This window comes from Littorina saxatilis, linkage group LG1 (assembly GCF_037325665.1).
Source record: "Littorina saxatilis isolate snail1 linkage group LG1, US_GU_Lsax_2.0, whole genome shotgun sequence".
In the NCBI taxonomy this organism is placed as follows: Eukaryota; Metazoa; Mollusca; class Gastropoda; order Littorinimorpha; family Littorinidae; genus Littorina; species Littorina saxatilis.
Window position 1 is genome coordinate 16,006,163 of NC_090245.1, and position 14,893 is coordinate 16,021,055.

At 48.2% G+C, this 14,893-nt stretch overlaps 1 protein-coding gene across 2 annotated transcripts in view; it reads right to left on the minus strand.

Moving 5' to 3' along the window:
• Nucleotides 1-14,893, minus strand: part of LOC138962908 (trafficking protein particle complex subunit 8-like) — a 97,616-nt gene that overhangs the window by 13,329 nt on the left and 69,394 nt on the right. For both annotated transcript variants that reach the window (XM_070334877.1, XM_070334869.1), the window contains exons 26-28: nt 3,893-3,961; nt 2,994-3,037; nt 2,557-2,724 (exon numbers count right to left, since the gene is read on the minus strand). In XM_070334877.1, coding sequence (XP_070190978.1) covers nt 2,557-2,724; nt 2,994-3,037; nt 3,893-3,961 — 281 coding nt within the window. The remainder of the gene's footprint in view (nt 1-2,556; nt 2,725-2,993; nt 3,038-3,892; nt 3,962-14,893) is intronic.

Here is a 14,893-nt window from a genome sequence, read left to right on the forward strand (position 1 = left end):
CAGCGCAGTCGATCACACCCACACACACAAACACAAGTGTGAAGCGATAGTACAGGGTATTGAAAAAGCGGATCAGGGATCTAAATAGATTTTGAAAAGATGGGTCAGCTGCTTTGAAAGAAGGGGTTGAGTCAATGTGGCGGATGTCATATGGGAGAGAGTTCCATATTTTAGGGGCTGCATAGGAGAAGGACCTGTGGCCGAAGGCTTTAGTTCTGACATGAGGAATGCGAAGCATCCGAGAATCGCTGGAAGAGCGAAGCTGTCTTGAGGGAATGTATACATTCAACATATCTGATAGATAGACAGGAGCAGTCTGAGAGAAAAAACTATGACACAGGGTACAGAGTTTGTAGTCAATGCGAGCTTGAATAGGCAACCAGTGGAGGGAAGGGAAGGGATGGGGTTGGGGGGGGGGGGGGGGGGGGGGAGGAGAGAGACGGCGAGCTAGTTGGTTGTTGGTTTTGTATGTCCCTGAGAGAGAGCAAGAGAAATGGTAGGAAGCGAGGGTGGAAAAAGAATTGTTAAAGCCAAACATTTGGCTCTAGGACACAATTAGCCTTGTTATGGTAGAAGGTCACAGAGCTAAATTTAGCGTTGCCAGCGACACCGGATTTATGTAGTCCAGACACGAGAAAACAGAGCTACATCTGTTGTGCATGCAAAAAAAAAAACAAAAAAAAAAAAAGGAAAGGGAAGACAGAGGAAGAGAGATGTTGGAACGACAGACAAATAGAGCACAGGATAAGTGTGCCTGACAAGAGAGGTGGAATATCATGAGACAACAGATAGGCACACAGAGAGACACAAAGAGGCACACAGAGACAACAGATAGGCACACAGAGACAACAGATAGGCACACAGAGACAACAGATAGGCACACAGAGACAACAGATAGGCACACAGAGAGACACAAATAGGCACACAGAGACAACAGATAGGCACACAGAGACAACAGATAGGCACACAGAGAGACACAGATAGGCACACAGAGACAACAGATAGGCACACAGAGACAACAGATAGGCACACAGAGACAACAGATAGGCACACAGAGAGACACAAATAGGCACACAGAGACAACAGATAGGCACACAGAGACAACAGATAGGCACACAGCGACAACAGATAGGCACACAGAGACAACAGATAGGCACACAGAGAGACACAGATAGGCACACAGAGACAACAGATAGGCACACAGAGACAACAGATAGGCACACAGAGACAACAGATAGGCACACAGAGACAACAGATAGGCACACAGAGACAACAGATAGGCACACAGAGAGACACAAATAGGCACACAGAGACAACAGATAGGCACACAGAGACAACAGATAGGCACACAGAGACAACAGATAGGCACACAGAGACAACAGATAGGCACACATAGACAACAGATAGGCACACAGAGAGACACAAATAGGCACACAGAGACAACAGATAGGCACACAGAGACAACAGATAGGCACACAGAGACAACAGATAGGCACACAGAGACAACAGATAGGCACACAGAGACAACAGATAGGCACACAGAGAGACACAGATAGGCACACAGAGACAACAGATAGGCACACAGAGAGACACAGATAGGCACACAGAGACAACAGATAGGCACACAGAGACAACAGATAGGCACACAGAGAGACACAGATAGGCACACAGAGACAACAGATAGGCACACAGAGACAACAGATAGGCACACAGAGACAACAGATAGGCACACAGAGACAACAGATAGGCACACAGAGACAACAGATAGGCACACAGAGAGACACAGATAGGCACACAGAGACAACAGATAGGCACACAGAGAGACACAGATAGGCACACAGAGACAACAGATAGGCACACAGAGACAACAGATAGGCACACAGAGACAACAGATAGGCACACAGAGACAACAGATAGGCACACAGAGAGACACAGATAGGCACACAGAGACAACAGATAGGCACACAGAGAGACACAGATAGGCACACAGAGACAACAGATAGGCACACAGAGAGACACAGATAGGCACACAGAGACAACAGATAGGCACACAGAGACAACAGATAGGCACACAGAGAGACACAGATAGGCACACAGAGACAACAGATAGGCACACAGAGACAACAGATAGGCACACAGAGAGACACAAAGAGGCACACAGACGCCGAGACAAACAGTATGCGCACATGTGTGCATGTTGGAGTGTGTTCATGTGCATACATGTGTGTAATAAAATTAAAGTGCTCTTGAAGAGAGTGAGAAAAGATATTCATGGAAGACAGACAGGCAAGCAGACCTAGTGAGTAAAAACAAAACAAAATGCACACTTGCAGGAATGCAAGAGAGTATGCATGCGTACATGTTTGCATTAAAATAAAAAGACAGTAAAATCGATAAGTCTGGCAGCGAAACGAAATTCAGATGTGGATGGAGCAGTGAATGCTGGGATGGGGCGGTGTGAGAGCATATAGGGACAAGCAACAAGAGTCGGGACAGTCAACAACAACAACAACAACAACAACAACAACAACACCACAAGACTGATGGTAGAAGTACCTTCCAGAGGAAGATCAAAGTAAGGTCAACATCCAATGCAGCCTCCAAGTCCCTGTACTCTGCCTTATTGGACACGTCTGAAAGTCCCTGGCTGCTTGTCTCCCTTGAGCGGTCAGCTGCCACACTGCACTGGTAGAAATCTCGACATGGAGTGCGCGTGCTATCAATCTGTAAGACAACACCAGGCCCAGGTTAACACAGAATTTTATGGGATTGTTGCTTTCATGACCATAGACACTGATAAGTCACTGCATAAATACTAGCAGTTTACTCACATAGAAATGGGAATGGGTTAATTTATTTTCTGCAGAGGGTGTACTTTAGCTGGATTAATAACAAGCCGGGTAAATTTTCTGTATTCTGTATTTATTAAGAGCATAGTTATGTGAAAATGTCCGATTCTTTTCGGATGATTTACTTGATCAAAATGAACTTACTTGTTCCATGTCAAATGGCACTTCACTGTACAGCAGTTTGTCACCTGCAAGCAGAAACACACAAAGCATTGGATTGGATTGGATTGGATTGGATTGGATTGGATTGGATTGGATTGGATATGATTTACAGTCCAGTGAGGTTACCCTCATGGAAATTCGGGCTGCTTTCTCCCCGGGGAAAGCGAGCTGCCATACATACGGCGCTACCCATATTTTTTTTGTTTTTGTCCTTCATGCGTGTATTCATGTTTTCCTGAGACTTAATGCGGTGTGAGATGGAATTTTTTTACTTTATTCCAAGTCCCACGGGTATTTGATGGACATTTTTATCTATGCCTATACAATTTTGCCAGGAAAGACCCTTTTGTCAATCGTGGGATCTTTAACGTGCACACCCCAATGTAGTGTACACGAAGGGACCTCGGTTTTTCGTCTCATCCGAAAGACTAGCACTTGAACCCACCACCTAGGTTAGGAAAGGGGGGAGAAAATTGCGGCCTGACCCAGGCCTGAACACGCAACCTCTCGCTTCCGAGCGCAAGTGCGTTACCACTCGGCCACCCAGTCCCATTCAGGGGGAGGGGGGGGGGGGGGGGGGGGGGGTGGGTGGGAAATCTCTCACATGAGTTTTTGTTGTGTGTCTCTTTACCATGTGCTTGTTAGCTTGTTTGTTTATCAGTTGTTTGTTGCCGTGTTTGTTTGTATTTCACCTGCTAAATAATATGAGAGTTTAAACATCAGTTGCTTTCTGCAGCCATTAGGACCTTGTTTTCACAACATGAATACTTTGAATTAACAAAATCAACATTCCAAAATAACCCAAAATACAAACATCTAAAAACTTAACAATCCAGAACTATTTATAAGAAAAATAATAATGAATGGCAACAATTACCAACCTTTGGCATTCGGTTTCTGGGTTCCTTTCAGCATCAGCTGAAGTGTTTCACGGCTACCAATGCGTATTCCTGCAAGAAAAAAGTCATAGAATGTGATTCTTCATAGCGCAGCATGTCTTTTCTTTTTTAAAGAGAGAGAGAGAGAAAGAGAGAGAGAGAGAGAGAGAGAGAGAGAGAGAGAGAGAGAGAGAGAGAGAGAGAGAGAGAGAGATGGTAAGAGAAAGAGGTCTGAAGTCTGAAGTCTGAAGTCTGAATATTTTAATGAGTAGGCCTTGGGCCCTTTTCATGGAGATGAGCACATCTCAAGCACCAGCATACAAATGCACATATTGAGCAAAAACAAGAACATCCTACTTGTATCGCCCTGTTTCGTTTACGGATTATGGATTACGAATGGAAAGCGCCTTCATGACAAATGTAGAAAAACGTAGCAATAGCGGCTTACTAGTGTTTGAAAACAGCATGGTTAATTTAAACAATGATGGGATTCTAGTGTATTTTCGTGGAATATAATATTCTCTTAACTCAGCATATTTAGGGCATACTAAAACAAAGTGGACTTCATCTTCAACACTGCTACAACAAAATGGACAAGATAAATCTGCGGAGGTTGCATTTAAATTAAAGCGAAATCGATGCACTTTCAGAGGAGATACTCCCAATCTAAGTCTAATCAGAAGATTTCTAGCTTTAATATGTTTCAAATCACTTAAATAGTTGGATAATGTTAGGGTTGATTTGAAGGTTCTGTACAGAGAGAAACGTTCACTTCCTTGTACATTTTCAAGCCAGGTTTGCTTGTAGGATGAAATAAGTGTTTCTTTAAATGCTGTTAGGAACGCCCTCTCATCGCCAACACCTTGGTTTTCCCATACTTCATCAAAACCGTACATGTACAGAGTGTAACAGATCGAGGAGGCCCATGTTTTCTTATTTTGTTCATGGAGATATTTCAGCATTTTATACGCCTTGCTCGGAAGGCGATGATGTGGCATCCTCAATATACGTAGCCAAAAACGAATGCATTTAACAAAGCTGTTTATAAACAAGGGGTACCTTCCCGTTTCTCCATAAACCATGGCATTTGGTGTTCTCATACTCGTATTCAAAAAACGTTTAAGTGCGAATAAATGAACTCTCTCTATAGGTGTATGGTCTGCTTCAACCCCCCAAACTTCGGCACCATATGCCAGCATCGGTTGAATCTGTGCGTCGAAAAGCTTGAAAAAAATAGCTGGAGATCTGTCACCCAGTTGCCATAAACATTTTAGAATACCAATGACTCCCTTTTTCCCTTTTGCAGCAAAATCATTAAGAGTGTGAGAGAAGGACAGGCGTGTAGACAACCATACTCCTAAATACTTATACATGTTCAAAACGCTCATAGGATGTCCACCATACACCCATCTTTCTCGCATGGCCAAGTGACCACCGTTCCGAAAAACAACAATATTAGATTTGTCTAAATTAACTTCAAGTCCAAGACGTCTAGACGAATCCCACAGAATGTTTAACTGATTCTGGAGCCCACTTACAGAATCTGAAATAAGAATAATATCATCTGCAAACATCAGAATGAGTATTTCAAAAAAGTCTGGAATAAGTTGAATACCATGTTTTCCCTTCTGGACAATATCATTAGCTAGCTCATTAATTAGTAGAGAAAACAAAACTGGACTACAAATTTCTCCCTGTTTTAGACCCCTTGGGCACATAAAGGAGTCCGAAAAATCACTTCCTGATCGCACTTTTGCTTTTACCACGTCATACATACAGCTGAGCGCCTGGTACATCTTTCCTTTAACTCCATTTTTCTTCAAAGTTTTCCACAACATAGTTCTTACAACTGAATCAAAAGCTTTACGAAAGTCAATAAAAGCGACATACAACTTCTTGTGTGTCAATAACTGCTTCTGTACCAAAGCTTGTAGTGTAAAAATATGATCAACGGTACTATAGCCTCTGCGAAAACCAGCTTGACTCTCATTTAGTATTTCATGTTTTTCGATCCAATTCGTCAATCTGTTGTTCAAAATGTAGCTATACAATTTGCTGCATATACATAGTAATGAAATACCTCTGTAATTATCAGGATTATTCTTATCACCTTTCTTGTGAAGGGGATGAATTATTGCTTCCGTCCATACATCAGGGTAAAGTCCTGAGGTAAACAATTTATTGAAATATTTTGTAAGAAACGGCACAACAGCTGTGGCGGAATTCTTGAAGAACTCCCCAATTAAATAATCGGGTCCTGCAGCTTTACCATTCTTTAATACTCTAATAGCTTCTTTTACTTCGTTTTCAGTGATGACACGTTCAAGCGCATCCATGTCATACATCTCCTCATTATCATCACCATCAGATACCCGATTAACACCATCCTCAACAAAATCAGTATGGTCATTATTTTCTTTTGTAAAAGAGTTAAACACATTATGAAAATGTTGGTACCACTGTTCTGTATTAATGGAAATCACACCTGCCACCTTAGATGCCAAAGCTTTGATTGTTTTCCAAAACAATTTAGGATCACTACTCCCTTTATCTAAAGACTCCATAATAGACTGACGATGAGATTTTTTCTTTTGTCTAATAAGTTCATTATAGCTACTTCTTTTTTCAGTATAACAATCCTTGTCCACACGGCCGCTATGAAATAAACGAAGATTTTGCCTGAGATCTGTTCTACTATGGTAACATTCTGAATCGAACCACCTTTGTTGTCTGTCTTTTCCAATATACACTCTTTTTTTCATACACTCTCCTGCCATCGTCATTGCTTCGTTAAATTTACTTAGAGATAAATTGACATCCACTTCTATTAATTCAGTGGCATCTCGGAGGCGGGCCTGAATTTCTTCAGAAGAGAATGAGGATACAAACGAAATCGACTTTTCATCACACCAAACAAACTTTTCAATCTTGACAGCCTTAGAAACATTACACTCAGAGTTAACTAAAACATCATTTGGCAGGAAGATCATTTCCACAGGCATGTGTTTGGATTCAATTCTTTCAGCTACGTTGAGTGAAACAGAAGAAAACAAATTTCTTGACACAATAAAATAGTCAATAACACTACAACCCGATGTTGAAACATAGGTAAAGTTACCGTCCCCTCCTCCCTTTCCCTGCATACCGTTCACAATAACAAAGTCAAATTGCTCACAAACATTCAACAAATATTTACCAAAGGCATTTTCCTCTCTATCTTTCGACACACGCACGCATTCTTCAAAACAATCGTCTCCTTCCTCGACTTCAGTGTTCTGTGACGGGAACACACTGAAGTAATCTGCATCATAAAAACACTGCATTTCACGTGCATTCCGAGAACCTGTTCTTGCATTCATATCTCCAAACAAAATAAAGGGCAAATCACCAACGTTTTCTATAAGATCCAAAATACACTCTTCCATAATAGACACACCATTTGAAATTTCAGTTTCGTTATAATAGGCAGAGTTGGCTGGTGGTAGATATGTCCCTAGCAATAATACATCACTCTCTAACCCCAGCAACTCTTTTGCTAATTTCAATACAACGCAATTATCGTATTCTGTTTCTACTCTTTCGACGAAATGGCTAATTTCTTTTTTAATCAACAAAGCTACACCACCGGAGAGACGCCCAGTGACTGCGTCTGAAACTTTTAAACCTGGAGAAAGAAACACATCATATAGCGGAAAGATCAAGGACGGAAAGGTAACCGAAAACGTTTCAACTAGCAAGACAATATCAAACTTCTCAATGTAGGCTCTTATTTCACAGTCATAAACATTTCTCAACCCTTCAATATTATATGTCATAAACTTGACAATCCGTCGAGTACTGTCACAGTTGGCCCGGCCTACCCCTCATTCATTAGACTTCGTGGCAGTATCGTTACCACGGCTCAATGATTCTGTCAGTGTCAGCTGTCGACCACAATCAACCACAGCCCTCGACCTTGTCCGTGGCCTGTCGGTCATCACGCCTTGCACGGGGTTTTCGGCATTACTTGGTTCTAGGGCATCATGAAAAACAACATCGCGTTCAACCCTCGTGGGGTTTCCTTGTATTACCGTACTGAGCGGGAGTGAGGCGGTTGTGGTGTCGTCATCGATGACGGGTTTGATGGCGTCTTCCTGCGGGGAAGCCCCAAGGTCAGCCACCGGCGACTGGGGCAAGGCGTCTTGCGCGGGCGAAGGCTCCTCTGTCGTGACGTCTGAGCGCGCAGAAACTCGGGAGTCCCCTGACTCTGACGCTGGCTTGTCGTCCCCGTGAGGTGGTCGGTCCCTCTGGCACTCTGCTTCGCTGTCTGTGCCTGTAAGGCTGGGAGCTGACGGGATTTTGGAGGGGGGCGGGGGCGGGGATTTGGAGATAGGCGGGGATTTGGAGGTGGGTGGGGATTTGGAGGGGGGCGGGGATTTGGGGGTGGGTTGGGGTTTGGAGCGGGGCAGGGATGGGAATTCCCCGGGATCTAGAAGACCCGAAGGAGCGTCGTTCCGTCGTGGATGCGGGTGAGTGTCACGGTGTTGGTACCAGCCGTGAAGCCTGGAATCCTGCCGCGCTGCATCACAGTACCTGCTTTGGTGCCTGTCGTAGTGCGTAGCTTCGTTGTGCCAGTCGTGGTTGACAGCACGAGAGTACCTGTCGTAGTTGGCAGCATCTGAGTACTCGTTCATGTACCTGTCGTTTTGGGCTGCGGCTGCGTAACTGCTGTGATGTTCCTGGTCGTTCTGGTGCCTGTGGTTGCGGCGAGATTGGAGCGGTCCGTCCACAACCAGCGTGTTGCCCCTGTAGTATGCGTGGATCCCCCTGTCACGATGCTGTCGGATCATGTTTTGCTGTCTTGACGTCAGATCACATGCGACCCTCACACCTTTCTCGTTCAACTTGTCTCTGCCTTTTGTTAAAATGTCCATTTTGTCTGACCACTTCGCCAACTTCGCTATCATAGGTTGCGGCCCTGATCTGTTCGTGTGAAGGCGATGTGCACGTACTATGTCGTCACGCGACCATTGTTTATCTGGTACTGTGTTGTGTAGCACGTTTATCAGGGCAGTGGCACACTCATCATAACTTTCTTTTCCACTTGTGTCAGTCTGGGGAACGTTGAAAAACTTTAGATTGTCTCTTCTGGAAAAGGCTTCTAGTTTATCAAGCTCGTCATCAACGGATCCGCGGAAATGTTCTAGTCTATCTTCCATTTCTCTCTGACTGTTTTCAAGAAAATCCATTCTGGATTGAATAAGACCTATCTGTTCAGTCACTGCTCGCAGAGAATCCTCCATGCGTCCTACTAGTCTGGTTGAAAAGTCGGCGAAGCGTTCATCAAAATGGCGGAAAATTCGAAAATTTTTAATTAAATTTTGATTTAATATAATATACTTACCCAATTCTTATGAATGCATTGACTTTAGTCCCACATGCTAGATGTCGAAAAACCTCTCAAATTACCTGCCCTTAGTAGGGTGGTAACCAAGCTAAAAGCGACGCCATAGCCGTTGCTATGGCCTGACCTTGCTCGGTTACCCATAACACCCTGCGCACCACGTGAGCGCTAGCATCCGTCATGTTCATTCGAGACTATTAGTCAAACAAACCCCCAAGGACATAATCCAGCGGGGACGGATGGGAGGGTATTAACTATAAGAATTGGGTAAGTATATTATATTAAATCAAAATTTAATTAAAAATTTTCGATTTAATCACATATTCTTACTCCAATTCTTATGAATGCAGATTCCTCCTAAAGGTGGAGGGAACTTACTTATGTCCTTGTAAGCACCTGCCCTGCAGCCACCAAAGCCGGCAAAGCACTAGAGCCATCCAGCCGTGTGCAAGAGATGTCACGAAGGTAGAAGTTGATGAAAACATCGTCTGACTTCCAGTAAGCTGTCTGCAAGACATCACTTAATCGCCCTGAACGTAAGACGGCCACAGAGGACGCCCAGGCTCTGGCCTCATGTACTCGAGCTGATGTCAGAGGAAGGACTGAACGCCCCCCCCCTCTCCTGAGAGAGCCACCACTCATAAGCTCGTCTAATGAGGGTCGCCACCCATCTTGTAAGGGTCAATTTCGATATGTCCCTGTCATATTTCGTGTTCAATGAAATGAACAAAAGTTTCTGGCTTTTGGCCCTAACCAACTGAGTGCGAGCCAAGTAAGACTTCAAGGCTCTGACTGGACAGTTAGCTAAGTCCGGATCGTGCGAAGCTAGGATAGTCCCAAGCGGGGGGACTCGGACCACGGGCGGGGATTGACCTGGCTTTTGATTTTTCGCGAGAAAGCCAGGCCGGAAATGAAGCGACATAGAACCATCGCGCTCAAACGCTATGTCTTCCGACAGACCCGACAAGGCATGTATCTCACTGCCTCGCCGAGCAGTAGCCAGAAGAAGCAGAAAAACCGTCTTGCGTGTTAAATCAGTCAGGCTAGCAGCCTGCAAAGGCTCAAACGCCGCAGAACGCAAATATTCTAAAACCAAAAATAAGTCCCATGCCGGGACAGAGGTCCGTCTCTGCGCTTCCTGGAGAGCGGCCCCTTTGATCACACTAGCAATCACTCCGTTAACGTTAATCAATCTGCCTATCTGTCTCAGAGTAGCAGATATAGCAGAACGTCGGACTCTCAAAGCAGAGGCCGAACTGCCCTGAGCAGACAAAAAAGAAAGATGATTTGCCACCTGTAACGAGCGCGGGGCCACAGCATTGACCCCCGTCTCCCTACACCACTTGGCCCAGGCGGCCCAATGGCAAGCATACACAGACGCAGTCGAGGACCTATGCGCCTTAAAAACCAAATCCAGCGTAGAGTCTGAAGCGCCGGATTTCCGCAGTTCCGACCTCACAGTCTCCAAACGTGTAGGCGCAGGGCCTGCGGGTCTCTGTGCGGGATGCCTGTTCTTGGCTGAACGAGCTCTCCCCGCACTAGATTTAGAGGGATCGGAACCCCTTTTGCCAGCAACAGCAGATCTGGAAACCACTGCTGGGAAGGCCACCAGGGGGCTACCAGCAGCAGGAGCTCCGGACGATCCAGCTCGGCCTTCCTCACCACTCTGCTGAGTAGAGGAAAGGGAGGATAAGCGTAGGCCTGAAGGCCGCTCCATGAGATCTCCAACGCATTGCTTGCCCAAGCTTCCGTGTCCGGAAAGGGAGACACGAAAATGGGAAGTCTCTTTGAAAATCTCATTGCAAATAGATCGATCATGGGCTTCTCCACCTGTGCCCACAGGCGTTGGAGCGCCCCGTGAGTGATCGTCCATTCGGTGTGCAACACCTGAGAGGACCTGCTGAGCGCATCCGCCAGAGCGTTGAGCTTGCCCGGCAGGAACTCTGCTGAGATCATGATCCGATGCGAGTGGCACCACACCAGAACCTCGCACGCCCTGTCTGACAGGGAAAACGACCGAGCTCCTCCCTGCTTGTTGATGTAGGCAGCGACAGTGGTATTGTCCGTGTGCAACCGGACATGTCTGCCGCCCACCAGAGGGAGAAACGCAAGCAAACCGAGGGAAACAGCCTCCAACTCCAGGCGATTGATATGCCAAAGACGCTGGGCCTGAGTCCAAAGACCGGAGGCCGCCTGGCCCCCGATGTGGGCCCCCCACCCAGCCATAGACGCATCCGTAAACAGGTCTATGTCCGGAGGGGGCAGAGAGATGGGGACCCCCTGAGAGATCCAGTCTAGGTCCAGCCACCGAGCCGTCGCGTGACTGAACCATCCCTGCGTGGAGACGATTTTGTCCCAATCCTGCGAAGCCGGCTCCCAGAGAGAGCTGAGCGCAGCCTGGAAAGGCCTCTTGTACACCCTCCCTAAGGGAACCAGAGTTGCCATAGATTCCATTTGGCCCAGAATCGAGGTAAGGACCCTCACCGAAGCCTGCTGGCTGCCAGCCACGGCCGAAATGAGAGCATGAAGCTTCTGAATCCTCTCCTGCGTAGGCCGGACCGTCCAAGCGACAGTGTCGAACGCCATACCGAGGTAAACAAACCTCTGCGAGGGAGTCAATTCCGACTTCGCTTGGTTCACAGAGAACCCCAGGCTCAGAGCCCGGTTCAACACTACCTGAGTGTTCAAGAGGCACACTGATTGACTCTGACTCAGAATCAACCAGTCGTCGAGGTACGTCCGTAGACGAATACCTCTTTGCCTGATCAGCGCGGCCAACTGTCTGATCACCAAAGTGAAAACCCACGGGGCCAGGGACAGCCCGAAGGGCAGAGCCCTGAATTGAAAGATCCGATGACCCCAGCGGAACCGGAGCCACTTTCTGTCCACTTGATACATAAGGATATGAAAGTAGGCGTCCGTCAAATCCACCGAAGTCACCCAATCTCCCCGGCGTAGGGCCTCCCTGACCGAAGCTGGCGTTTCCATACGAAACTTGATCTTCCGCAGAAACTTGTTCAAGACCGAAAGATCGAGAACAGGCCTCCAGCGGCCCGACGCCTTGGGCACAACAAACAGGCGTCCGTAAAACCCCGGCGATGAGTGATCCACAATCTCCTCTATAGCCTCTTTGGCCAAAAGAGACCTGATCTCTGTCTCTATGGCCGCTCTGGCCTCTGGGCTGGCCGGAAAACGAAAGGGAGGAGGAACCCTGGTCAAGGGAGCCTTTTCCCCCTCCCACAACAGCCGGAATCCCGATCGCACCACCCTCAAAATCCATTGGCTGTGCACTAACGCCTGCCACATGGAAATGGCCCTGGTGGGGCCCCCCGCCACCACAAAAGTGGGGGGAACAGGGGTGATGTGATCGGGAGAGCCTCATTGGGGGGAGGGCTTTCGAGCCCCACCCCTCCCCTTCCCGAACGAGGGTTTCTTCGGATAAGGAGCACCCTTAGCTGGTGCGCCCTTATCTCCCTGTTCCTTAGGACGAGAGGCGTTGGGCGGCTTCTTGCTCCAGAAAGGCTTAGAAGAAGACTGAGATTTCTTTGGGGTTTTAAACGAAATCCCAACGAGATGTCTGTCTTTAGCCTCCTGAACTTCCCGCTGCCTTGCATCCAGAGCTACTCTACCCAGGAGAGAGCCCTCAACAAAAGGCGAGGAACGAAGCGAGTCCACCGTGGACTGCTGGGAAAAGCCTGCTTGAGAAAGCAGCAAATCACGCCGTGAAAAGACAGCATGAGCATACAGCCTCGCTGAAATGCTCATCCTCTCAGAATTCACCATCCCCAAAGCAGCAAGAAGTATGGAGATGTCACTGGCTGAGGCGTCTTCCCTGAGTCTAAATGGCTCCAAAGAGCCAGCAACAGCTCGAGTAAGAGCTCGGAGCAAAGACTCTGCCATAGAAGCCAATTCAAGATCAAGACGCCCAATCTCCTCCAGAGAGGAGAGAGAAGCGTCCGAGAACGAGACCCCCTCCTTAGCAGAAGGTTGCTTTGGCAACAAGGCAAGCAACTCCGGCGGAATTGGCAAAGTTGCCCTCGGCAAAGCAAAAGTCTGAACAAAGTTCCTTGACTTCACGTTCCAGTCCAGCTTTTTCTGCACTAACGGCGAAAAAGCAGTGGCCTGCGCGTTAGACGCTAGCCATGGATCAGCTGAAGCAGGCGCTGTATCATGAGCATGCAACAAAGGGAAAGGAGTTGGCGACAGACCGCTGCCCTGGGGGGCAGGTCGAGCCAAAAGTTGCGACATGTGATAAGCCACGGCAGGCGATTCCACAAAACGAAACGATTGTGAACTCTCCTGCGAAGGCCGAAAATCATTCGCCGCGGATGGTGGAAAAGAGACATCCTGTCCTGAATCCACCACCCCCTCCGGAAAGTAACGAGCTGCCACACAAGCCGCTCTTCTCATGGCTTGCCTAAAGCCAAAAGGCAAGGCCACAAACTCCTCATCTTCCACAGAAGAATCCGAATCCCCAGCCTCTACAGTATCACTGTACACAGGAGGGGACACAGGAGTAACAAAAGCGTGACCCGATCCCGCTTGCCACCCACCATCCCCCCCCTGCCCCACCGGGGTAGAAGGGTAGACAGTAGGCACAGAGGCCCGCCAAGAAGGCGGGGGGAGGGGGCCACCCGACAAAGCCGCGCCAGGCCCATTGTTGGTAGACCGATGACCGGGCGCTTGGCCCCAACAGTCAAAACCGGTCTGGCCAGTCTGAGCTACCCCGCCCGCTGTATGCGGTGGGAGTTGGCTCGTAGCTGCAGCAAGCGAACCCTGCGAGGGGTAAGACTGAGTGAGAGGCGAGACCGTGAAAGGCCGCCCCCACCCGTCAACCTGCTGTAGTCCCGTTGCCCCACCACCCCACCACCCCTGCTGGGGAGAGGGGCGGCTGCTAGCAGTGGACAATAGCGGCACTGACTGAGACGCCAGTCCAACAGCGGACACCCGATCATGCCCGGCGGGCAAGAAAGGGTGAGCCGCTACACCAGCCCCCACCCAGTCCCACCCAGTGGGTGGGAAAGAGTGAGAAGCTGACACAGCCCCCTGCCCCCAGTGGGACAAGGTGGGACCAAACCCAGGCTGTGACTTACCATGCCCCCTCTCTCCCTCTCCCGCAAGGGGAGAGAGCTGACTTCCCACTGCAGTGTTGCTAAAAGCAAGCTGAGCGGGAAGAGAAAGAGAGGAAGCAGACCCCCTCTCCTTACGGAGAGAGTGTTCGAGCGCAACCGCAGCACTACCAGAGGCAGAGAGGGAAGGCCCGAACTGGTCAGGTGCACCAAGCAAGTGCGCAGAAGAAATGGCCGCCCGGCCACCCCCCCCATCCGCTGGAGTCGCCATAGTCGACGACGACGACGACCCCAGCCGAGCCAGGGAGGAAGGATCCCCTACCGCCGGAGGCAGAGGAGGGACCCCAGAGCGAGACGCAAACTGTTGAGAAATAAAATCAAACAATTCGGACTTCAACGAGCCCAGGGCTGAAGGCCCCGGCTCCTCACCCCCATCAGGGGACGCGAGCTGTGAGCGAACGGAACCCGTCCTCGGAGGGATAGGAACATCAAACGAAGTGCTATTTGCCGGATCTTCTACCCGCATAATAGGCAAATCAACGCTCTTGGCTT